The sequence below is a fragment of the Pan paniscus genome, chromosome 4 (assembly GCF_029289425.2).
Source record: "Pan paniscus chromosome 4, NHGRI_mPanPan1-v2.0_pri, whole genome shotgun sequence".
In the NCBI taxonomy this organism is placed as follows: domain Eukaryota; kingdom Metazoa; phylum Chordata; class Mammalia; order Primates; family Hominidae; genus Pan; species Pan paniscus.
Window position 1 is genome coordinate 108,800,146 of NC_073253.2, and position 24,892 is coordinate 108,825,037.

The following is a 24,892-nucleotide window of genomic DNA, read 5'->3' on the forward strand; positions in this document are numbered from 1 at the left end:
CTCTGAGTAAGGTATGGCTATCTGTGCTTTTAAAAATACAAAGCAGAAACAACAACAACAAACCCACCCCAAAAAACAAACCCCAAAGCAAAATAAAAATACATGCCATTATATATTTGTCCAAATTCGTAAAATGCACAAAACCAAGAGTGAATCCTAATGTAAACTATGGACTTTGGTTGATGTGTCAGTGCAAGTTCATCAGTTGTAAAAAATGTTCCACTCTGGTGGGGGATGTTGATAATGGGGGAGGCTATGCATGTGTGAGGCAAGGGACATATGGGATATACTTTTATTTTCCTCTCAGTTTTGCTGTGAATCTAAAACTTGTTCTAAAAAAATAGTCTTAAAAAGAAAGCCTGAGGCAATTTTCTTGTCTCTGCCTCACTTTAAAAGAACACTGATTTATATTGATAATGGATACCATGTTTCAGAGTGTTTATTAAATAGAAGATAATTGGGTATACATACTGTATATGAAAGATTAAAATTTTCCTTTTGTAGTTATCTTAAATTTTACTTTTGAGGGTTTTTTAAATGAAATCTTTCTGAAATTACCAATTTTGTAATTTAAGCAAATTAATGCTAAGCAATTATATTGAATTGCTTGAGAAATATATTCTAGGAAGAAACTTCAATAGAACTTTAATTATTTTTCTAATGTAAGGGTTTTATGGGAAATAAACTTTCTGTCAGTGTTAATCCCAGTAAGTGTCTTATCAAATAGCCTTGAATGGGGGATTAAAAGCAAAGTAAAATAACAACAAAACATTGTCTCAAACTTTGCATTTGAAGCTTTTAAGTATTCATTACTAGTTACTGATGAAAATTAACTTTTAAATTATTTAATTATGTCTTGTCATTTGGTGAACAAGGTAATATCTAGATTTAGGAAGATTATTTAAGGTTATGCAAGTTAATAGCTTTCCTTTTCTGTTGAAATAATATAGATGAGCTTAAAACAGTTTAACATCGATCTTTCCTTCTCCTACCTTCCAACCAACAGTCTTTATTCAATTTACACTAGACATATCATAACAGATTGCTGTAAGTGATCTAAGTTAAGGGTTATGTAGTGCTGTCATTATGTAGTTAAGGAGCAACTCTCAGGCTAATTATCCTGAAACTCAGTTCTGCTATTTCAGATTTTTTAAAGAATGAAAATGGTTTGAAGTAGTTTGGAAATTTAAGTTTTATTTATCTTTTCCTTTTTTTAGTTGATTACAGACATAGTGAAACCAGTGCAACAGCTCTGATGGTTGCTGCAGGACGTGGCTTTGCAAGTCAAGTAGAACAGTTAATCAGTATGGGAGCCAATGTCCATAGTAAAGCATCAAATGGCTGGTAATTTTAAACTACATCGATTCTTCATATATCTTTGTATAGCTACACATATCTTTTTTTGATTTCTTATGTTTGTCTTTATATTAAAAACTATTGTGTAATAATTGCTGGTGAATTTCTGTTTTAATGGGTTAATAATTTTGAATGACTTGTTTTTTAACTATAATTTATCTTATTTTTTATTTAAAAATTTTTTTGAAAAGACAGGGTCTTGATGTTGCCCAGGCTCGTCATGAACTAGTTTTACAATTTTGATGACATCTTATATATCCTTTGAATTTTGGCAGGATGGCATTGGATTGGGCTAAACACTTTGGGCAGACTGAAATTGTGGATCTTCTAGAATCTTACAGGTAAAACTTTATACTATTTTAAATTAATTCTACCGTCTTTTAAAAAAGAGCTTCACCATATAAATTATGGACTATTCAAATGTAGACCATTTATAGTCTTTTATCCAGAGATTTTTTTTTGTGATTCTAAGGAAATTTTCTGTCTGATCTACCATGGTATAATATTTGTCTTATTTTAAGAAATCAGTAGAGGGATTTCCAATTAAACATGGTAGATACAATGTAGGTATCTGCATTTTCTCAAACCTTTTACATTTCTCAAAACCTCACTAAAATGACAATGAAGCAATATAAAGAAATTTAAAAGGTGTAAACCAAAGTAAAAGAGAATGGAAGAGGACAGGGCAACTGATAGAAGATGTTAATTTTGGGATGATAGATATCTGATTGATTGACTTAGCAGAACTAAGAAAACTCACAGTGCCAATGAGAAACACTCATTTTAGCTTTGAAACTCCTTAGAGGCTTGTTCAGTGGCCTTTAAGTGAAGCAGTAAAAAAAAAATTAGTTATCAAAGAGAAAACTTAGAATACCAAACTATAATAAAAGATATTGCATTCATGAAATAAAAAGTGTGCTATCAAAAAGGAACAGAACACAAATCTTTGTTCAGATTTTGTCTTCATGAGGCCTACCCAAATTTGCTGTATCTGATATTACAATCTACCCCCCACGCAATGTCCATCCTCTTTAACCTGTTCTACGTATTCTTTTTTTCTCCAGAAGCCCTACCACCCTCTGATACACTATGTAATATACTTGTTCACTGTTCTATTGGTTTATTGTCTATCTCTTCTCCCTACCAGAATGTAGTAAGCTTATTGTCTGCTTGTTCAAGATCAGCAACTAGATGTAGTAGATGTGCAGTGAATGTTTGTTGAATGAATGAATAAATAAATAATTCTTGTAAATTAAAAATATGATAGCAGAAAAAAAGAAGAGTTACAAGATAAAGTTTAGAAAATTGCTTTCAGAGCAGGAAAATTGTAGAAAAAACATAAGAAAATTTGCTTCCTATGTACTCCTTTATTAGGAAACTGTTGGAGAATGTGCTTCACAAAAAAGAAGTAAAAAGAAAAACAAAAATTGGGGGAGAAAAAAAAACGGGTAAAACCGGGCAGGTACAGCACAGGGGATAGGTGAAAGGAATGCTCAGGATGCTGGTACAGAGGATTGTTTTGATGACACCTGTGTCTAGTAGGCCTGATCGCATAGGAACAGAAGATGTGGGGCTCTAGAGGGAGGTCTCTGGGGGGGAAAAATTTACCTGGCATTCTCAATCATATTAAAAAGCTTTATGAATCTGTTAGATAATTTGGGAAAAATTACTATCAGATCACAGAAAACTAAGCAAATAAAAATTAGACAGTTGTTACTCTAGGAAAAACAAAAAGTTACACAAGAAAGGAGGTATAATCATAGTATATTATTAGGCTAAGCAGTAAATGTTTACCAGTCATAGTAAAGTAAAGGCTGAATGAAGATTTAACAAAAATTGTAGGAACTGGTGTGGGTGGAAAGTGTAGGGAAGTGGAAGTGGTAACCTCATTTTTCATTAGTTGGAGGTTCGCAGATAATGACTACGTTGTTAAAACAATAAATAGCAGAAAATGAATGTTCCTTAGAAATATGACAGCAAATACTAAAAAGGAATGGCTAAAACAATAGAATAGTCCTAAGCAGTGTGACTAGGAGTTTTTGTTATAACTTCTATAAAACCATTTATTACCACTATGTATATGTATTGCTTTGATTTAGCAAAAAAAGAAAAATCACAAGGGAATCCTGTAAAACCAATCGAATTAATTGTCTTTTAGATAGAAATTTTAGATAAATTTACATTAGATATTTAAATAAATTATGAAGCTTTCAGATTAGATATTTAAAGAAAATTTTGAATATATATTTTATAATACACTGAAAGCTTCTGTTTTCAACCTTTAGAGACTCAAAAAGAAAACAATGGAGCCTGAAGTTAAAATATATTAAAATATCTGTTATTCAAGAGCATATAAAATGTTTTATTTGACCTGGGTTTTTGTACTTAATTTTATAGATGTAAAATTGGAAATGTAGTCTCAGACATTTGAAATTAGTTGTGACATTGAGTCTCAAAATTCTTGGTAGGTTTAAATGCTATTTCTGATATGGTAGGTTTAGTTGTCATTTCAATAATAGCACCCAGAACTTGCAGTCCTTTTATTGTTAACACTTTGAATGTTCCAGACATTCTTATGGTGTTAAGTAAAGCTCACTAGATACTACAGGTTACCAGGTAAAGCGTTTATCTGGATAATATTTTAATTATCCTGGCTAACTGGGCTTTCTTTTTATTTGATAGATCATATTATCAATTATAAATTTTAGGTATTTAAAATTGAATATATTATTATGTTTACTGGATTATTGATAATTTATATCCAAAAGTTATAGCTTTAAACAGAATATAATGTCTTCTTCATTTATGTGTTAAAAATTAAAAAACAATAAACTTACAGTGTTTTAAAGTAGATTTTAAAATTTATAAGAGCTGAGAACACATGGACACAGGGAGGGGAACATCATACACCAGGGCCTCTTGAGGGGTTCTGGGATAGGGGAGGGATAGCATTAGGAGAAATACCTAATGTAAATGAAGGGTTGATGGGTGCAGCAAACTACCATGGCACGTGTATACCTATGTAACAAACCTGCATGTTGTGCACATGTATCCCAGAACTTAAAGTATAATAAAACATTTACAAGAGCCAATTGTTAAGTTGTAGAAGTTTAATATTTTTCCCATTGAAAACAGTCTTATGTTATTTTTCTGCTAAATTCTTTAAGAGAGATTGGATTTATTTGAACTTCCTAGAAATTCTGTTGATAATTGCTAGTGATAGCAGTAGTTTACATTTTTACGTATAAGATGAAGAAGCAAGGCATTTATTTCAGTAATTTATGTTGATTCTTGCTTTTGGAAAATAGCATAATCAACTTGCTTTTAGTATAGAATTTTCTAATTAACAGTCATGTTAAGTTGGTACCTACTGAGTTTTTTAAAAATGTGAACTATACATCAGAATATTGTTTATAGTAGTAAACAATTAGATACAACCTATTAAGAAAATATAAATGATAGCTGAAAGTTTGTGGTTTTTAACAGTTTTATTGAGATATAATTAATATACCATATAATTCACCCATTTAGGTGACCAATTCAATGGTTTTTCATATGTTCACAGACTTATGCAATCATCACCACAATCAATTTTAGAACAGTTTCATCACCACAAAAAGAAACTTGTACCCATTAGGTGTCTCTCCCTATTCCGCCCCAACTCTCCTAGGCCTCCTCCAGCTTTAGACCAACCACTAATCTACTTCCAGTTTCTATAGATTTGTCTATTTTGGACATTTTATATAAATGAAATCATGTGATATGTGGTTTTTGTGATTGGCTTTTTTCAGTTAGCATAAAATATCCATGTTGTAGCACTATTTTTATGACTAATACATATTCTATGGATATACCAAGGTTTGTTTGTATATTTGTCAATTGATGAACACTTAGGTTGTTTCCACTTTCTGACTATGAATAATACTGGTATGAATATTTGTGTACAGATTTTTATGTGGATATATTTTTTTCATTTCTCTTATATATACACCTAGGAGTGGAATTGCTGGGGCATATGGTAACTCTATGTTTAACCTTTTGAAGAACTGCCACATTGTTTTCCAAAGCAGCTTTACCATTTTACATTTCCACCAGCAATGCATGAGGGTTTAAATTTCTCCCACACCCTCTCCAACACTTGTTATTGTCTGTCTTTTTGATTGTAGTCATCCTAGTTGGTGTGAAGTGGTATTTCATTGTGGTTTTGATTTGCATTTCCCTGATAGCTAATGATGTTGAACATCTTTTCATGTGCTTATAGTCCATTTGTATATTTACTTTGGAGAAATGCCTTCAGATTGTGCTTTTCTAAAAGCATTCATTGCCAAAGTTTACTTTGAATAATGTGCTTGAAATCAAAACATAAATCATATTATAGCTAGGACATTAAGTGTCACTTACCTTACCTTCCTTAGGGAATATTGGAAATTTGAAGGACATAAGGATTACTTTTGTTAATGGAAATTGACTTTTTCTTTTTCTTTTTTTTTTTTTTTTTAGTGCTTCACTGGAATTTGGAAATCTAGATGAAAGTTCTCTGGTTCAAACAAATGGAAGTGACCTCAGTGCTGAAGACAGAGAGCTCCTGAAAGCTTATCATCATAGTTTCGATGATGAAAAAGTAGACTTGGATTTGATCATGCATCTACTATACAATATCTGCCATAGTTGTGATGCTGGTAAATACGTGTTGTCTAAAAGAACTGGAGCAAAATATATACTTTAAGAATTAATATTTTAAGTGTACAAATTTTTATATAATTGCACTGATAGTAGTAAGTGAATAATATCCTGTCATCTTATGATAGTTTACCAGTACTTGAAAACATGTGATACAGATTTTTATAATTCTGTTGATTGCCTCTGATTCACAATGAGATTTAATATTAAAAAGTCATTCTTCTCCAAGGTGCAGTACTAATTTTTCTGCCTGGATATGACGAAATTGTTGGACTGAGAGATCGCATCCTGTTTGATGACAAGCGGTTTGCTGACAATACACATAGGTAAGGGCTAAAGCCTTATATCTGTTGCTTAAAATAACGGATAGGTCTTATAGTATGTTTTCTCTTTCAATTGTCTGCAGATACCAAGTCTTTATGCTTCATTCAAATATGCAAACATCCGATCAAAAGAAAGTATTAAAAAACCCACCTGCAGGTGTTCGAAAAATAGTAAGCTTCATAAAATCTTCTTTTTAACACTTTTATTAGTTATTTTTTCTGTTTTTATATTAACTTTAAAGTAATATCTTGTTGCAGATTCTTTCCACCAATATTGCTGAAACCAGCATCACAGTCAATGATGTTGTCTTTGTTATTGATTCTGGTAAGGTGAAAGAGGTATGTATGGGTAAGTTGTAGTTTTACTTAAATGAAGAAGATTAAGTTCTACTTCAACAAATACTTTTATTTATTATTTAGTTATTTTTCTTTTAATTTTACCTCTACTCAAGACAGCTTGGACCAGCACATGCTTTTATAAGCAGAATTTACGAAAAATGTCTGGTTCTAGATAAATTTAACATGCTAAATATTGATTTTACTAAATATTCTGCCTTAAATAATTCAGTATATAGAATCAATTTTTGTTATTTTAACAAAGTATACAAAAATGTAGCTCTGCTCACCAAATACTAGGAAGAAAGTAAAGGGTTTGGTTAGTTATAGTGAAAATGTTGTCACACAGTATGGGAATTTGATTACATATTTTTTATGTTTTCCTTCTACATATGGACATGGATTATGTCTTTGTTCACTGTTAAATCTTTAGTGCCTCACCTATAGCAGGTGTTCAAAAGATACTCAGTTCAAGAGAACCATGCTGAAAGAAAGCAAAGAAATAGATAAACCATGGGATAACCAGCAGCTAAATTGGACTTAACACTTGCTTTTGTAAAAAAAAAGTTTCATTGGAACTCAGCTAGTCTACTTTTACCTTTTCTCTATGGTTGCTGCCTTTATACTGCAAGGCAGATTGGAGTATTTGTAACAGAGACCCTCTCAAAGCCTAAAATATTTACTATTTGAAAGTCCTTTTCAAAAACAGCCAACCTTTGTTATAAGAAAAAAAAAAGCCATTTATTTCCTTTTAGTACTGGAATGCCCAGCAGTTTTCCATGTTCCTAACTTTTGGTGGATAACATTCGCTGAAAAAATGAAAGTGGTAAAGATAATTGATTTTTCAAGGGAAGACATATTATTCATGTGTGGAAAGCAAATTATATCTATTTAGTGGATAAAAATGATCGTTTTTAATGTGAAAAAAGTAATTGCCTTATGTTTTCAATGTAATTTTAAGGAATATTTTATAGAAAATAAAATTTTATTATAAAAATTGGCCATATGCTTTATAATTGAATAAAGGTGGGATAAATTTTATTTTTATATAATAGTACATTAATGAGTATTATCACTAAAAATCTTAATGGTGAGCCAATGAAAATTCAGATTTTATTGCCCTAAAATTACCTAAAGTGGATAAAGTGGGTTTTGAATATTTTAGAAAGTTCCTTTAGGTGTTATTTATTTATTAAGTAACTGAAATTTAAAACATGGGTAGTGTCAAAAGTTATTTAACATACAAAATTGACAAATGTAATGTCATATTAAAAACCAAATAAGCTGTTTTCTAAAAATTTTATAAACTATTATGCAAACATTTTTATTTGCTCTATGCAGTTATTTTATGAAAGGGAAAGTATAAGTACCGAGTGACTGAAATACATGTTCTAGTTAGGCTTGTATTTCTTTAAAATATTTCTCTACAATAAATTTTCACTGTAGGTTATTTGAATAAGTATGTGGATAACAATGGTTCTTTTTTACTTTCTTCATTGTAACGTTCGGGAAAGGCTAACTTTGTTAGTAGCTCAGCAGGAAGTAAAGTGGAAGTGGTTAAAAATATTTCTCTTTTGGATAAGATTATTGATTGTTATTCTTACTCTACAAGGTTAGGTCCCTGAAAAGTATTTCAGAAAATGTCTTTCCTTGATCTTCTTATTCTGCACAGTGATGCAAATCTGATAGGAAAGTGACCTCAAGGGAATAGATCCATTCTCTCCAATCTTGATGTCTTATGAGAACTGGCTGCCATTATCCAGCTGTGGCAGAGAGCAACAAATAGCTCAGCAGAGCACAGAATGGAGAAGTTTTACGCTCTTCTGAGTTTAGTTTTTAAATCCTTTTTTCTTAGTATGTTTGTAACCAGAAAATCAGGGTTTATTAAAAAATCAGTACTGCTGTTTTAATTATTTAATCAAGAGAGGACTTTGAATTAAACTTTTGGCATGTTAAAATATGTTGATAACATTCTTGCTATTACCTTTTAAATACCTTTTATATTCTAACATAAAGATGGTTTAAATATTACAGAAATCCTTTGATGCTCTGAATTTTGTTACAATGTTAAAAATGGTATGGATTTCCAAAGCTAGTGCCATACAGCGGAAAGGCAGGTAATGTATATTTAATGTATATTCATTCAATTGCCTGTAAAATGGAAACGTTTTTATATGCATTACACATTTATCATATATTCCATGTTCAATAAAATAGTAGTTTTCATGTTAAAATTTTTATATTATTTTTGCAAAGCAAGCCATTTTGATACTTCCTTAAAAGTTGAATGTAGGTTATGTTAAAATTAAAAACTTTTGCCTAGTTAAATGTACATTCAGATGTAAGAAGCTTAAAAAACAAAACCAAAAATTCTAAACATATGCAATGTAGGACAAAGAGCTAATTTCCTTATTATATAAAGAAGCTCTTTGAAATCAACTAAAGGCCAATAATCCAGTTAAAATGGATAAAGGGCACAAATAGGCAATTTACCAAAATAAAAAATATGCTTGTCCTACTAATACATTAACCTCACATATACTACCTAGTATGTATCTAAATAAATGCAAATTAATGTGATATTATTTTTTGACTCTCAGATGGGCATTGATGAAAATGTTTAACAGTATGTACAACATAGAGGAAAAACATGGGCCAATAGTCTTTCATATTTTACTGATGGGAGTATAGATTGGTGTGACTTCTCCAGAGTGCAATTTGAAACTATTTATCCAAATCTACTCTTTGACCATAGATTCCACTTGTCATAATTTATTCTGAGTATGCTTGCACACGTGTGCAAAGATGTATGTTTAAGACTGTTCTTTGAAGCATTGTTTATAATAATGTAAAGTCTGGGAACAGTGTGATGTCCATCAATACTGAAGTGATTAAATAAATTATAGCCACACAGTAGCTTTCTGGGTAGCTGTTAAAAGGAAAAATGTAGATCTGTGTGTTCTTATGTGGAATGAGTTTTCAGGATGCATTGTTAATTGAAAGGATACAGAACATGCATCTAGTAGTCTTTTGTGGTAAGAAAAATATATGTGTGTTTGTGTATGTATTTTGACACAAATGCATCGAGAAGTCTGGGAGAAACATTAAAAAACAATGAATGGTTATTAACTCTGAGAAGGAGGATTTGTGGGGTTCTTGGAGTAAGGAGACCATTTTATTTTTTTTGTAATTTGGTTATTTTACTAAGTGTTTGGGTTACTTTTTAATTTTCAAAAGATAACATTAAAAAGTATCATTTTCAGTAAATATTTATCTTGCATTTTATTATAATTAGCAGGAAAACATGAAATGCTGACTTTCAAAGAATGCCTCATATACTGAAGACTCATTTGCATTATTTCTTTACCTTGTAACTTCATAGAATGCCCATGAGGGCTTTGTTGTTGTTATGTCAGTTGTTTTCTTATGACCAATAGTGGCTTGATACATTAAGCTGGATGTCCATGCTATTAATAGTATATTATTGTGGGTAAGGCTGGGTGTAGTGGCTTATGCTTGTAATCCCAGCACTTTGGGAGCCTGAGGTGGAAGGATCGCTTGAGTCTAAGAGTCTGAGACTAGCCTGGGCATCATAGTGAGACCTTGTCTCTACAAAAAATTAAAAAATCAGCTAGGTGTGGTGGCACAGGCCTGTGGGCCTAGCTACTTGGGAGGCTAAGGTGGGAGGATCATCTGATCCTAGGAGGTCGAGGCTGCAGCTGCCGTGAGCTGTGATCATACCACTGTACTCCAGCCGGAGCGACAGAGCCAGACACTGTCTCAAAAAAAAAATAAAATAACAAATAGTATATTATTGGAGATGAAGGCCAGAACTGCAAAAATTTTCATTGCCATTTTTCAACAAATGTTTATCAAAAGTCTTCTCTGTGCACATGTTACGGATAGTGATAAATAAACCATAGCCTGATAGGTGAAGCTGGAGGTAGGGCAAATGTTGCAGTCCATGTGGGAGTCCAGTAAATTAAGCAATTTTAATACAGTGTTATTTGTGCTACAACTGGATGTTTCCAGAGTTGTTAAGATTGAATCTGAGACAATTGTGAATAAAGGGGGAGGCATTTCTAAAAGGCAGAGGGAAAGTATAACCAGGTATACTTATTTGCCTAAAGGCAAGAGTGAATAGGGAGGATGTTTGGATACAATTTAGTTTAGAGAATAGTGAAAAATGAGCTGAAAGTTGGGGACAAGTTTTTAAGGACCATTTTGAGTTTTCTCTCTTTTTTAAAAAAATAAACAGTGGGATGACATGAGTATAGTATTCTTTCAGCTCTCTGAAGAATGGATTGGCAGGAACAAAAATGATGGTAGGAGGACCCAGTAGGAGGCTTCTTCATTAATACTTTCCTATAATAAGGGAGAGATGAAAGTAGTCTGGATTGTTTTAGTGGTGGTGGAAATAAAAATAAATAGATAATTAATTCAAGAGATACTAAAGAAAGTAATGTTGGTGATTGATCGTGTATGTAGGGGGTGAGGGGTAAGGAAGAGAGTGGAGTTAAGGATGTCATCCAGGTTTCTGTCTTAAAAAATCAGACAGTAGTGCCATAGTCAGATAGGGAAAATTGGAAGAGTGTTTTCACTGGAGAGAATAATTAATTTTTGGTTATTTTGAGTTTGAGTTGCCTGTAGAAAATCGAAGTGGATTGGGAGGCTGAGGTGGGCAGATCACAAGGTTAGGAGTTCAAGACCAGCCTGGCCAACATGGTGAAACCCTGTCTCTAATAAAAATACAAAAATTAGCCAGGCGTGGGGGTGGGCACCTATAATCCCAGCTACTCAGGAGGCTGAAGCAGGAGAATCGCTTGAACCTGGGAGGCAGAGGCTGCATTGAGCTGAGACCACGCCATTGCACTCCAGCCTGGGTGACAGAGCAAGACTCTGTCTCAAAAAAAAAAAAAAAGAAAATCTAAGTAGAGCTGTCTAAGAAGTTTCTCAAGTATAGGCCTAGAATTAGGATAAGAAGATATAATACAGATGGAAATTGAGGTTATGAATATAATTAAAGTTACTTCAGGGGAGAGGGTAGTGTAAGAAGAGCAGATGGCTAAGGGTTCAATCTCAGAGGACCATAAACATTTAAGGACTAGGCAAATATAGAAATCTCTTAGAGGAGCCTGGAGGTAAGTCAGAGGCTGAAGGGTATAGTGTAGGGAAGTATAAGGGGTCTTCAAAAACTTTATGGAAAATGCATCTTATGAAAAAAATTATGCATGGAGTTCAAAAATTTTTTGCACCAAAATAAACTCATATTAACTTGTTATAACGTATCTGAACAGTATCTCATTTGAGGCACTAAGAAAGATAAGACATCAGTTTGAAAAAAGCCCCTACCAGAGCAACATGAATTCTTCTAAAATTGAAGTAAGAGCAAATATCACATTTATGGTGACAGTGACCTGAAGAAATCAACAGTTTACAAATGGATAACTCATTTTAAGAAGGGACGAGATGATGTTAAAGATAAAGCCCATAGCATCAGACTGTCCATGTCAATTTGTGAGGAAAAAGAAATCTCATTTGTGCCCTAGTTGAAGAGGACCAACAATTAACAGCACAAAAATAGCCAACACTGTAGATATCACAGTTGGTTCAGGTTACCCAATTCTGACTGAAAAATTAAAAACTGAGCAGACTTTCCACTTGATGGGTGCCAAAACCATTGCTTCTAGATCAACTGCAGACAAGAGCAGAGCTTTCAATGGAAATTTTAAACAATTGGAATCAAGGTCCTGAAGCATTTCTTGGAAGAATTGTAACAGAAGATGAACCATGGCTTTACCAGTATGATCCTGAACACAAAGAACAACCAAAACAGTGACTACCAAGAGGTAGAAGTGGTCCAGTCAAAGCAAAAGCGGACTGGAGGTCATGGCAACAGTTTTTTGGGATGCGCAAGGCATTTTGCTTATTGAGTTTCTGGAGGGCCAAAGAACAGTAACTTCTGCTTATTATGACAGTGTTTTGAGAAGAGTTAGCTAAAGCTTTAGCAGAAAAACCCATAGGAAAGCTTCACTAGAAAGTCCTTCTCCACCACAGCAATGCTCCTGCTCATTCCTCTCATCAAACAAGGGCAATTTTATGAGAGTTTTTGTGGGAAATCATTAGGCATCCACCTTATAGTCCTGGCTTGGCTCCTTCTGAATTATTTTATTTTCTAATCTTAAAATACCTATAAAGGACTCCCATTTTTCTTAGGGTAATAATGTAAAACTGCATTGACATAATGACATCCCCTGGACCCTCAGTTCTTTAGGGAGGACTAAATGGCTGGTGTCATCACTTACAAAAGTGTCTTGAACTTAATGGTTGAGAAATTTTATTTTTTTCTCTTTTAATTCCATTTTTCCACAAACTTTTTGAAGTCCTCTTGTATTTGATGAAGGAAAGAGTTGATCAATAATGTCAGATTTTATAGCTCTTATAATGTGTTATAGTGATGATTGCCTATCTGGGTTGTGAGCTCCATGAAGACAAGAATATTTCTATATCTCTATCCCTAAGCATAGCTAGCCCTGCCATTAGCTGATATAGTGACTTTGGGTGAATTTAGGAGACTGCTTTTCTTCCAGGTATTTTTCTGCTGCTTCATAGAAAATTATGCAAGTCTTTATGATGACAGGATAAATGGCATTCCCTTGGAGCTGTGTAATGCATAATTTGTATGACTCTAATCACTGGGCCTGAACACAGTGCTTGATATAAGCTCAGTAAAATTGATTGAATTTAAATTACCAATATTCATTCATGCTTTGTTTTTTGCTCACTTTTATATGTATGCTATTTCTTTTGATTTTTACCATAACCCTACAAGATGTATAAGGTAGGTGTCCTTCATGAATCACACTGTCTGAAATAATTGAGACCCAGACTAGTGAAGTGCTTTCCAAAATGATTGATAAGAGGATAAGAAACAGAATAGGATTTCAACTCAGGTATCCTGATCCTGGATCATTTTTCTCTTTCCTAAATCACATTGCATTTACAGTTTATTGTAGCCTTTATTCGTTGTTTGAGTCCTAATCTTGTACTTTATTTTTAAGGGCAGGGCGATGTAGACCTGGAATTTGTTTTCGTCTGTTCAGTAGACTCCGATTCCAGAATATGTTGGAATTTCAGACTCCGGAACTTTTGAGAATGCCATTACAGGTAAAAATTTATTTAAATATGAAGGGCATTTTTGTGGGTGAGGGAAGTGAGGGGCCATTTCAACTTCTATGGATTAGGCCTTTAAAAAATCAATTTGTAAAACAAAATTATTCAATATATATATTATGGAGGGTGGCTATGTCTATAACAAATATTTTTTCTATATAAGAAAATTTAATTCATAAACCATCAAAATTTTAAAGAATCACTTGAATATTTAAATTATGGAACAGTTTTAAAGGATATATATATTTTTTTATCTATCTATCTATCTATCTATATTTTTTTTGAGTCAGAGTCTTGCTTTGTTGCCCAGGCTAGAGTGCAGTGGCGCGATCTCGGCTCACTGCAACCTCCACCTCCCGGGTTCAAGCGATTCTCTGGCCTCAGCCTCCCGAGTAGCTGGGATTACAGGCGCCCACCACCGTGCCTAGCTAATTTTTGTATTTTTAGTAGAGACAGAGTTTCACCATCGTGACCAGCCTGGTCTCAAACTCTTGATCTCATGATTCACCCGCCTCAGCCTCCCAAAGTGCTGGGATTACAGGTGTGAGCCACCGCACCCGGCCATATTTTTTTAAATGCAGCATTTTATGAGTTTCAACTATATAGTGTTCACCTTTTAAGTTCTCAGAGGGATTAGCAAACAAATTATTTAAGGTCCAAAAGATAATATCCAAATCTCACTATAAGATGCTGAGATTATCTAGTAGTTTTAGAACTGAGTTCACTGAGATTTTCTGACCTCTATTAATTGTGTGTGTGTGTGTGTTTTAAGTTTTCTAACTTCATGGAACAGCCAGACCCTATAGCTTCTAGGGAAGATTAGCAGAATGCATTTATTTGATTCTTTAGTGTGTTTGGCTAATGCTGGCTTCCCAACCCTTAAAGAGAGGCAGGATAATGTGTTAAACATCCATATACCTAAGATGATTTCCCACTTCCCAATGCTTATGTGTGATTTTCTGTTCCTCCTGGGAGAAAATTCAGAATCCTTAACAAGAGCATAAATTGCGTGTTCCTACCTGTATTAATTGTGGGTGTGTGTGGGTGTGTGTGTGTGTTTTAAGTTTTCTAACTTCATGGAACAGCCAGACCCTATAGCTTCTAGGGAAGATTAGCAGAATGCATTTATTTGATTCTTTAGTGTGTTTGGCTAATGCTGGCTTCCCAACCCTTAAAGAGAGGCAGGATAATGTGTTAAACATCCATATACCTAAGATGATTTCCCACTTCCCAATGCTTATGTGTGATTTTCTGTTCCTCCTGGGAGAAAATTCAGAATCCTTAACAAGAGCGTAAATTGCCTGTTCCTGCCTGTGTCTCTAGTCACAGGCAGGAAGGAACAGGTGATTTCTTGTTACTTATCCTCTCTTACACCATTGGTTTTAGTTTCTCAAGCACGTCTTTTTTCCTTCTGCCTTACAGCTTTCACAGGTATCTACTCTCTCCTTAGATTCTTTCCCCTTATTCCTTTTATAGTTACTCCTACTCAATCTTTACATCTTAGTTTAAGTGTCTTTCTTCAGGAAAACTATCTGTAACTTCCCATGGTCTCCCTCTCCCACCCTTTTCTGAACTTGCTTAAATCATATTTACTTATTTAGCTCCCTATAGCCTTCATAGCACTGACGATAGTCGTAATTAAGTAGTTAATTATATAATTAATTATTTAAAGTCTGCTTATTCATATTACAGTGTAAACTCAATGAGAATGGACACTTCCTTCTGTCCCCTTCTTTTTCTCCAATTTGCACAGGGCCTTGCACTTAGAAAGCACTTAAATATTTGCTGAGTAGATAAAATATTCTAGAATGTAGTAAGTATAAAGGGGGAAAAAGATTTTTTTTTTTTGGACAGTGACTATGAATGTTATGTATACGAACAGTGTGAGGAGATGTTGCCAATGGGAGCAATGGCAATCTTGGTATAAGTTGATTGAAGAGGGTATTTATTAAGGTTCTGGCATCTAGGGCAAAGTATGAGCTCATCTTTTACAGAAAGACATTGTTCCTTCTACTGTTCATTCTAATCAGAGACTCTACTAGTCTGTGTTTGGGAACTGTAGTTCCCATGATTTCTTTAAATGTGTAGGTTAGTATTCTTTTTAATTTTAAAAAATTATTTACTGTTTTGGTTTATAGGAACTTTGCTTACATACCAAGCTGTTAGCCCCAGTTAATTGTCCCATTGCTGATTTTCTTATGAAAGCTCCTGAACCTCCACCAGCTTTAATTGTAAGAAATGCTGTACAAATGCTTAAGGTTGGTGTCTTCATAGTTTTATTTTACATGACATTTTTACTTGAAATTTTAAACTAAAAGAAAATATGTCTTAACTAATTTTGTATAATTATTTTTTCTTTTTGTCCTCCTACATGTGTCCAGATAAACTAATTTTGTACTTTTAAACAATTATCTTAAATGATCATGTACTTTAAATAATATTGTCATGTATGAAACAGTAGATATAGTTCTTTTATATAGTATAATAGAAACAAAATATATTTTTATGAGATGTAGTAGCAAAAGAAAATCTATATTCTTATTTCTTATTTAGGGGTTTTTAATTATGTGTTTTGATTAAACAGTTTGCTCACATCAAAGTCTGTTCTGTCTCCTTTTACTTAGACAATAGATGCAATGGATACATGGGAAGATCTGACTGAACTTGGGTATCATTTGGCTGACTTGCCAGTAGAACCACATCTTGGTAAAATGGTCTTGTGTGCTGTTGTTTTAAAGTGTCTGGACCCCATCCTTACAATTGCTTGCACGCTAGCTTATCGAGATCCTTTTGTACTACCTACTCAGGCCTCTCAAAAACGTGCAGCTATGCTTTGTAGGAAACGTTTTACTGCAGGAGCCTTCAGTGACCATATGGCACTTCTCAGAGCATTCCAGGTACTATTACTGTCATTTTATTTCTGAAAACATTGCTGGTTAAACACATTTCTGGGGCAAATGTAGGAATTTTAAAAATAATTTATAAATTTTAAAATTGCATTAATTTTGTTTCATTATGAAGTCACATTAATAGTCCTGAAAAATATCTTCTTGCTGTTGTTATGTTAAAATTAAAACAGTTTTGCTCTTTTTTCCCATTTTCTCCTTATAGGAATATATGAGTGTATTTGTATATATATTTATTTGTGTTTATGCTTCTATTACCAGGTTTCTTTAAATCATGTCTTGGGCAAGGAATGTTCTAAAATTTCAGTTAAGAAATACTGTATACTATTTAAAGTACATAGAATAAAGCTTATAAGAAAATTATATTGATGTAATATCTATCGATTTTTCTTAGAGTTCAGCTTTTTTCTTGTTTGCTCAAGACACTATGCTGAGAACTTAATTTTGTAAAGCAAAATACAAAAATCACTTAAAAACCTCTTAAGATAATGGTAATGGGAAGTTGAGGAAAGAGGCAAATGGAAAAGAAAAGATGGGGAAAATAGGATCCTGGGGAAGACAAATTAAATGTAATTTAGAACTTCAGATATGTGGGGAAGAATATTTCTTGAAAACATAGGCATTGTATTTATCCTCAAATCTTCTTGAATGTAGACTGTGTCTATACTTTTTTTTTTTTTTTTTTGAGACAGTCTTGCTCTGTCACCCAGGCTGGAGTGCAGTGGCACAGTCTTGGCTCATTGCAACCTCAGCCTCCCAGGTTCAAGCAGTTCTCCTGCCTCAGCCTCCCGAGTAGCTGGGGTTACAGGCACCCACCACCATGCCCAGCTAATTTTTGTGTTTTTAGTAGAGACAGGGTTTCACCATGTGGGCCAGGCTGGTCTCGAACTTCTGACCTCAAGTGATCTGCCTGCTTTGGCCTCCCAAAGTGCTGGGATTACCATGTGTGAGCCACCATGCCCAGCCATATTTTTTAAAAATCTAACTTTGTTTATGCAGAAAGTACTCTTCTTCAGACACAGAAGATTTTTTCACCACATATAATTTTCAAAAATAATTACAAGCTCTTTTGTGAGTATTGATCAATGGATAACTCATTGTTATGAATTGGGTATATTAAATACCATATATTATAGTAGATAGTTGAGTGAGAAGTAGAGGGAGATTTAGAGTAGAATTTCTATCTGTTCTTTGCTTTTCCCCCAGCTCCTTCAAAAGCAGAGAGGATAAATTATTGCTTCAGTCTTTTAGTTATATATATACCAAAGCAAGAGAACCTATTCACAGAGGAGAGCTTTTTATACTACATATAGATGATTTATAGAAATCCTACTTTCCATTCTTAGGTAGAGTCCAGGGTTGACATAGAGATTATTTTTTGGAGGACAAGAGTGGCATGATTCTTTGATATAAGTGTTAAGAAGTCTTAGTTGAAAACCTATACTTTTGTAGAGAGTAAAATTAGCAGATGCATCTGAGAAGGCAAATATTTTTACATTGTTAGTCATTTAGGCTACTTGACACTTAATTCTCGTTGAGATTTTATAAACTCAATGGCTTTTTTAGCATTTGAGTATAAATTAATGATAAATATTATTTGATCATAAAGTCTTAGATTTTATAGAATAATTAGAATAAGGCAAATTGACCTCGAGGAATTCGTGTAGTGATTTGTAGTTACTTGTTGCCTCACTAAGAAGCGATTAGTAAATGTGTCTTGTTATGCAATTATTCTCTTTTTATAGGCCTGGCAAAAAGCACGAAGTGATGGGTGGGAGCGAGCCTTTTGTGAAAAGAATTTTCTTTCACAGGCTACTATGGAAATAATCATAGGCATGAGAACACAGTTGCTTGGTCAACTTAGAGCGTCAGGTAAAGTTTTTCCCTCAAAGAGCCTATTTAAGTTACTGAGAGTACCCTGCCCATATTTCATAGTATTTCTTATGTTAACTGATGCCATCTATTATTTTTATGACATTATCATGTTGTGTATCTTATATTCATGCATGATTTGTAGACTTCGATATGTCTTCAACTTCTGCTTGTTGATGAAAAAATGCTGTTGCAGGAGGTGTATTTGAGAAATCTAGGGACAGAATCTATATGCTTGTGATACTGTTGGCAATGAACAATTTGTATTGGTTGGCAGAGATCAATTTAGATCTTATAGTTATTTTCTTTTATCACCATTAATGAATACTTATTTAGTTCTGTGAAATAGAAATTTTAAAAAAATGATATGAATGCTGCTCTTCATATTTTTGGAACACAAAAACAGCTAGTAATACTTGAAGTCACCTTTTTTTTTTTTTTTTGAAGAGGATGCTAGTATTGCTATTACCTTTTAGAATTGCCTTTTTGAGTAGCAAAAAAACATTGATGTGGTAGTCAGAAGAATAGTACCAGAGCCTGGATTCATGGGTTAGCTGAAGTGCCAGAGTAATATAAGGAATGAACCAGAGGACTTAAGAGTTGACTTGAACATAAGGAAATATGAAGGACTTTTGAAACTCAAGCAAAAATTACCATATATTTACTTGACTTCATCTACAGAATTAGTATCTATCATAACCAAAATGTTGTTAATAATAGTCAGAAGAATGGTTTGGGTTTCCAGCTATGAATTTAGTTTGTTTCTGGCAGCAGATTATGAAGAACTTTATTGCAAGAATGTGGATCTAAAAAAATTTAAGCCCCCAGTGATTCTTATACTTAATCTAACCTGAGCAGATCTACACTTCCCTAGAATGTTGGTTCTGTATCTGTTTTGGGGTGGGGAGGGGTGGTTCATATTTTAAACAACTTTCCAGAGGAGATTATATTAATTATTGTGAAATTTGAATATCACAAAATTTACATGAGTTGTACAAGTTTTTGGAAAAAATACACAAAAGTATCTTTTGCACAATAGAAAAATTGGTGTGGTTTTTTTCCCCTCTAGGTTTTGTTAGAGCACGAGGTGGTGGTGACATTCGAGATGTTAACACAAACTCTGAGAATTGGGCTGTCGTTAAAGCTGCATTGGTGGCAGGCATGTATCCTAATTTAGTCCACGTGGACAGAGAGAATCTAGTGTTGACAGGGCCAAAGGAGAAAAAAGTACGATTTCATCCTGCTTCAGTTCTCAGTCAGCCTCAATATAAAAAGGTAAAAGATTTTGAATGCTGTTGGGTTTTGAGGTGAAACTAATTTAGGTAGTTCACTATCAATGAAAAATGCTCCAAATGCCTGCCTGCTTTAAGAAATTAATTAGTTTTATATATATATATATATATATAAAACATTAAATATTGGAACAAAACTTATAAATTTTAGAGTTGGAAAAGGTAACATGTTAAGTAATGAGTACTTTTGTACGAACTACATGAGCAATGACTTGTTTTAATTTTTGCTTACGTACTAATATACATCATCTATTTCATTGAGAGACTTTTTACATTTTAAAAGTATTTCCAATAAACTAGGTGATAAACACAATTAACAATTTTTAAAATTTATTTTCTTAATAGATTCCTCCAGCCAATGGTCAAGCTGCAGCAATTAAGGCACTGCCCACAGATTGGCTTATTTATGATGAAATGACCAGAGCCCATAGAATAGCTAATATTAGATGTTGTTCAGCAGTGACGCCTGTCACTATATTGGTATTCTGTGGACCAGCTAGATTGGCAAGTAATGCTCTTCAGGAACCTTCATCCTTTAGAGGTAAATGTATTAAGGAAATAAAAATCTATTTGAAATGAATTTTTTTTTTTTACCAAATAATGAAATTATTTTACTAAACCAAATAATGAAATTATAAAGATTTATATAGTAGCAGCTCTATTTTGATGTACTAAGACTAATTAGGAAATACTAAGGTATACTACTGTTTTTGAAATTTATTTATAAGGTAACTTGATGTTTATTTGTGCATTTTTTATTAATCTTGCTGTTGGGAAGAAATTTTTCTTTTCCACTTGAATTTAAATGATAGTTTAACGTAAATAAAGATAATTGTAAAAGAAATAATAGCCACCCATAATCTCATTTTTCTCATGCTAACACTTTTTAATGTTATATTTTTTCTACATGTTTACATATTTTAAATTATTTCACCCAAACTGTTATTTTATATTTTGTTATTTTCATTACAGAGATATCAAAAATATTTTTAGTATTTTATATTAATGACTGCAAAATAGTATATCACATTGAAGTGGCATAATGCATTTTTTTCCTTCAACTTTTATTTTAAGTTCAGGGGTACATGTGCAAGATGTGCAGTTTTGTTGCATAGGTAAAGGTGTGCCATGGTGGTTTGCTGCACAGATCATGACATCATGTATCTATCAAGCCCAGTGTCCATTGGCTATTCTTCCTGATGTTCTCCCTCCCCTCTACCACACACCCCCAGTAGGCCCCAGTGTGTGTTGTTCCTCTGTCTGTGTCCATGTGTTCTCATCATTCAGCTCCCACTTATAAGTGAGAACATGCAGTGTTTGGTTTTCCATTCCTTCATTAGTTTGCTGAGGATAATGGCTTCCAACTTCAGCCATGTCCCTGCAGAGGACATGATCTAATTCCTTTTTATGGCTGCATAGTATCCCATGGTGTATATGTACCATATTTTCTTTATCTAGCCTACCATTGATGGGCATTTGGGTTGATTCCATGTCTTTACTATTGTGAATAATGCTGCACTGAACATACAAATGTACTTATCTTTATAATAGAATGATTTATATTCCTTTGGGTATTTACCCAGAAATGGTATTTCTGCCTCCAGGTCTTTGAAGAATCACCATGCTGTCTCCCATGGTGGTTGAATTAATTTACACTAGTGTAATTTAATTACACAGTAGTGTAAAAGTGTTCCTTTTTCTCTACAACCTCACCAGCATGTTGTTTTTTGACTTTTTAATAATAGCCATTCTGATCTCATTGTGGTTTTGAATTGCATTCCAGTAATGATCAGTGACGTTGAGCTTTTTTTCATATGTTTGTTGGCCACATGTACATCTTTTGAGAAGTGTCTGTTCATGTCCTTTGCCCACTTTTTAATGGGTTGTTTTTTCTTGTAAATTTGCTTAAGTTCCTTGTAGATTCTGGATATTAGACCTTTGTCAGATGGATAGATTGCAAAAATTTTCTCCCATTCTGTAGGTTGTCTGTTTCCTCTGATGATAGTTGTTTCTTTTGCTGTGCAGAAACTTTAGTTTAATTAGATCCCATTTGTCAATTTTTGCTTTTGCTGCAATTGCTTTTGGCATTTTTATCATGAAATCTTTGCCTGTGCCTATGTCCTGAATGGTATTGCCTAGATTTTCTTCGAGGGTTTTTATGGTTTAGAGTTTTACATTTAAGTCTTTAATCCATCTTGAGTTAATTTTTGTCGAAGGTGTTAGGAAGGGGCCCAGTTTCAGTTTTCTGCATATAGCTAACCAGTTCTTTCAGCACCATTTGTTAAATAAGGAGTCCTTTCCTCATTGCTTGTTTTTGTCAGGTTTGTCAAAAATCAGATGGTTGTAAGTGTGTGGTCTTATTTCTGAGTTCTCTATTCTGTTCCATCGTTCTATGTGTTTGTTCTTATACCAGTACCATGCTGTCTTGGCTACTGTAGCCCTGTAGTATAGCTTGAAGTCGGGTAGCGTGATGCCTCAGCTTTGTTCTTTTTGCTTAGGATTGTCTTGGCTATATGGTCTCTTTTGGTTCCATAAGAATTTTGAAATCGTTTCTTCTAAGTCTGTGAAGACTGTCAGTATAATGGGAATAGCATTGAATCTGTAAATTTCTCTGGGCAGTATGGCCATTTTCATGATATTGATTGTTCCTATCCATGAGCATGGAATGTTTTTCCATTTGTTTATGTCCTCTCTGATTTCTTTGAGCAGTGATACGTAGTTCTCCTTGAAGAGGTCCTTCACTTCCCTTATTAGCTGTATTCCTAGGTATTTTATTTTATTTTATTTTATTTTATTTTATTTTATTTTATTTTATTTTTTTGAGATGGAGTCTTGCTCTGTCACCCAGGCTGGAGTGCAGTGGCACAATCTCAGCTCACTGTAACCTCCGCCTCCTGGGTTCAAGCAATTCTCCTGCCTGAGACTCCTGAGTAGCTGGGATTACAGGCACGCACCACAATTCCTGGCTAATTTTTGTATTTTTACTGGAGACAGGGTCTCACCATGTTGGGTAGGGTGATCTTGAACTCCAGACCTCAAGGTGATCCATCTGCCTGCCTTGGCCTCCCAAAGTGCTGCAATTACAGGGGTGAGCTATCATGCTTGGCCTTTTCCTATGTATTTTATTTTTGTAGCAATTGTGAATGTGAATTCATTCATGATTTGGCTCTCTGCTTGCCTGTTGTTGGTATATAGGAATGCTAGCAATTTTTGCACATTGATTTTATATCCTGAGACTTTGCTGAAGTTGCTTATCAGCTTAAGAAGCTTTTGGACTGAGATAATGGGTTTTCTAGATGTAGATCATATCAACTACAAACAAAGATAATTTGACTTCCTCTTTTCCTATTTGAATACTCTTTATTTCTTTATTTTGAGATGGAGTCTCACTCTGCTGCCCAGGTTGGAGTGCAGCGGTGTGATCTCAGCTCACTGCAACCTCTGCCTTCTGGGTTCAAGCAGTTCTGCTGCCTCAGCCTCCGGAGTAGCTGGGATTACAGACGTCTGCCACCATACTCCACTAATTTTTTTTGTATTTTTAGTAGATTTGGCATTTCACCATGTTGGCCAGGCAGGTCTCAAACTCCTGACTTCAAGCGATCCACCACCTCGGCCTCCCAATGTGCTGGGATTATAGGCATGAGCCACTGCACCCACCCAACGTGAATACTCTTCATTTTTTTCTCTGGCCTGATTTCCTTGGCCTGAACTTCCAATCCTATGTTGAATAAGAGTGATGAGAGAGGACATCCTTGTCCTGTGACAGTTTTCAAGGAGAATGCTTCCTGCTTTTGCCCATTCAGTATGATGCTGGCTGTGGGTTTGTCATAAATAGCTCTTATTATTTTGAGATATGTTCCTTCACTACCTAGTTTATTGAGTTTTTAACACGAAGACATGTTGAATTTTATTGAAGGCCTTGTCTGCATCTATTGAGATAATCATTTGGTTTTTGTCTTTAGATCTGTTTATGTGATGAATTATGTTTATTGATTTGCATATGTTGAACCAGCCTTGCATCCCAGGGATGAAGCCAACTTGATTGTGGTGGACAAGCATTTAGATGTGCTGCTGTATTTGGTTTGCCCATATTTTATTGACAATTTTTGCATTGATATTCATCAGGGATATTGGCCTGAAGTTTTCTTTTTTGTTGTATCTCTGTCAGGCTTTGGTATCAGTATGATGCTGGTCTTACAGTATGAGTTATGGAGGAGTCCCTCCTTTTCAGTTGTTTGGAATAGTTTCAAAAGAAAGGGTATCAGCTCTTCTATGTACTTCTGGTAGAATTCAGCTGTAAATCCATCTGGTTGGGCTTTTTTGGTTGGTAGGCTCTTTATTACTGCCTCAATTTCCGAACTTGTTATTGGTCTATTCAGGGATTCAGCTTCTTTCTGGTTCAGTCTCAGGAGTATGTATGTGTCCAGGAATTTACCTCTTTCTTCTAGATTTTCTAGTTTATTTGCATAGAGGTGTTTATAGTATCCTTTGATGGTAGTTTGTATTCCCATGGGGTCAGTGGTGAGATCCCTTGTATCATTTTTATTGTGTCTGTTTGATTCTTCTCTCTTTTCTTCTTTATTAATCTAGCTAGCAGTCTGTTTTATTGATTTTTAAAAAGAACCAGCTTTTTGATTTGCTGATTTTTTTGGAGGGTTTTTCCTGTCTCTATCGCCTTCACTTCTGCTCTGATATTAGTTATTTCATGTCTTCTGCTAGCTTGGGTTTGTTTTCTCTTTGTTCTCTAATTTTTTAAATAGAGATGTTAGGTGGTTAACTTGAAATCTTTCTAGCTTTCTGATGTGTTCATTTAGTGCTATGAATTTCCGTCTTAACACTACTTTAGCTGTGTCCCAGAGATTGTGGTACATTGTCTCTTTGTTCTCATTACTTTCAAAGAACTTCTTGATTTCTGCCTTAATTTTGTTATTTACCCAAGAGTCATTCAGGAGCA

The 24,892-nt window shown here is 34.0% G+C and overlaps 1 protein-coding gene across 4 annotated transcripts in view; it reads left to right on the forward strand.

The window, feature by feature from the left end:
• Positions 1 to 24,892, forward strand: part of YTHDC2 (YTH N6-methyladenosine RNA binding protein C2) — an 81,455-nt gene that overhangs the window by 33,369 nt on the left and 23,194 nt on the right. For all 4 annotated transcript variants that reach the window (XM_003826729.7, XM_024928813.4, XM_063604593.1 and 1 more), the window contains 13 exons: positions 1,218 to 1,344; positions 1,632 to 1,697; positions 5,857 to 6,035; positions 6,266 to 6,362; positions 6,443 to 6,530; positions 6,618 to 6,698; positions 8,730 to 8,812; positions 13,757 to 13,862; positions 16,007 to 16,126; positions 16,493 to 16,765; positions 18,520 to 18,646; positions 19,716 to 19,921; positions 20,284 to 20,479. In XM_003826729.7, coding sequence (XP_003826777.3) covers positions 1,218 to 1,344; positions 1,632 to 1,697; positions 5,857 to 6,035; positions 6,266 to 6,362; positions 6,443 to 6,530; positions 6,618 to 6,698; positions 8,730 to 8,812; positions 13,757 to 13,862; positions 16,007 to 16,126; positions 16,493 to 16,765; positions 18,520 to 18,646; positions 19,716 to 19,921; positions 20,284 to 20,479 — 1,749 coding nt within the window. The remainder of the gene's footprint in view (positions 1 to 1,217; positions 1,345 to 1,631; positions 1,698 to 5,856; positions 6,036 to 6,265; positions 6,363 to 6,442; positions 6,531 to 6,617; positions 6,699 to 8,729; positions 8,813 to 13,756; positions 13,863 to 16,006; positions 16,127 to 16,492; positions 16,766 to 18,519; positions 18,647 to 19,715; positions 19,922 to 20,283; positions 20,480 to 24,892) is intronic.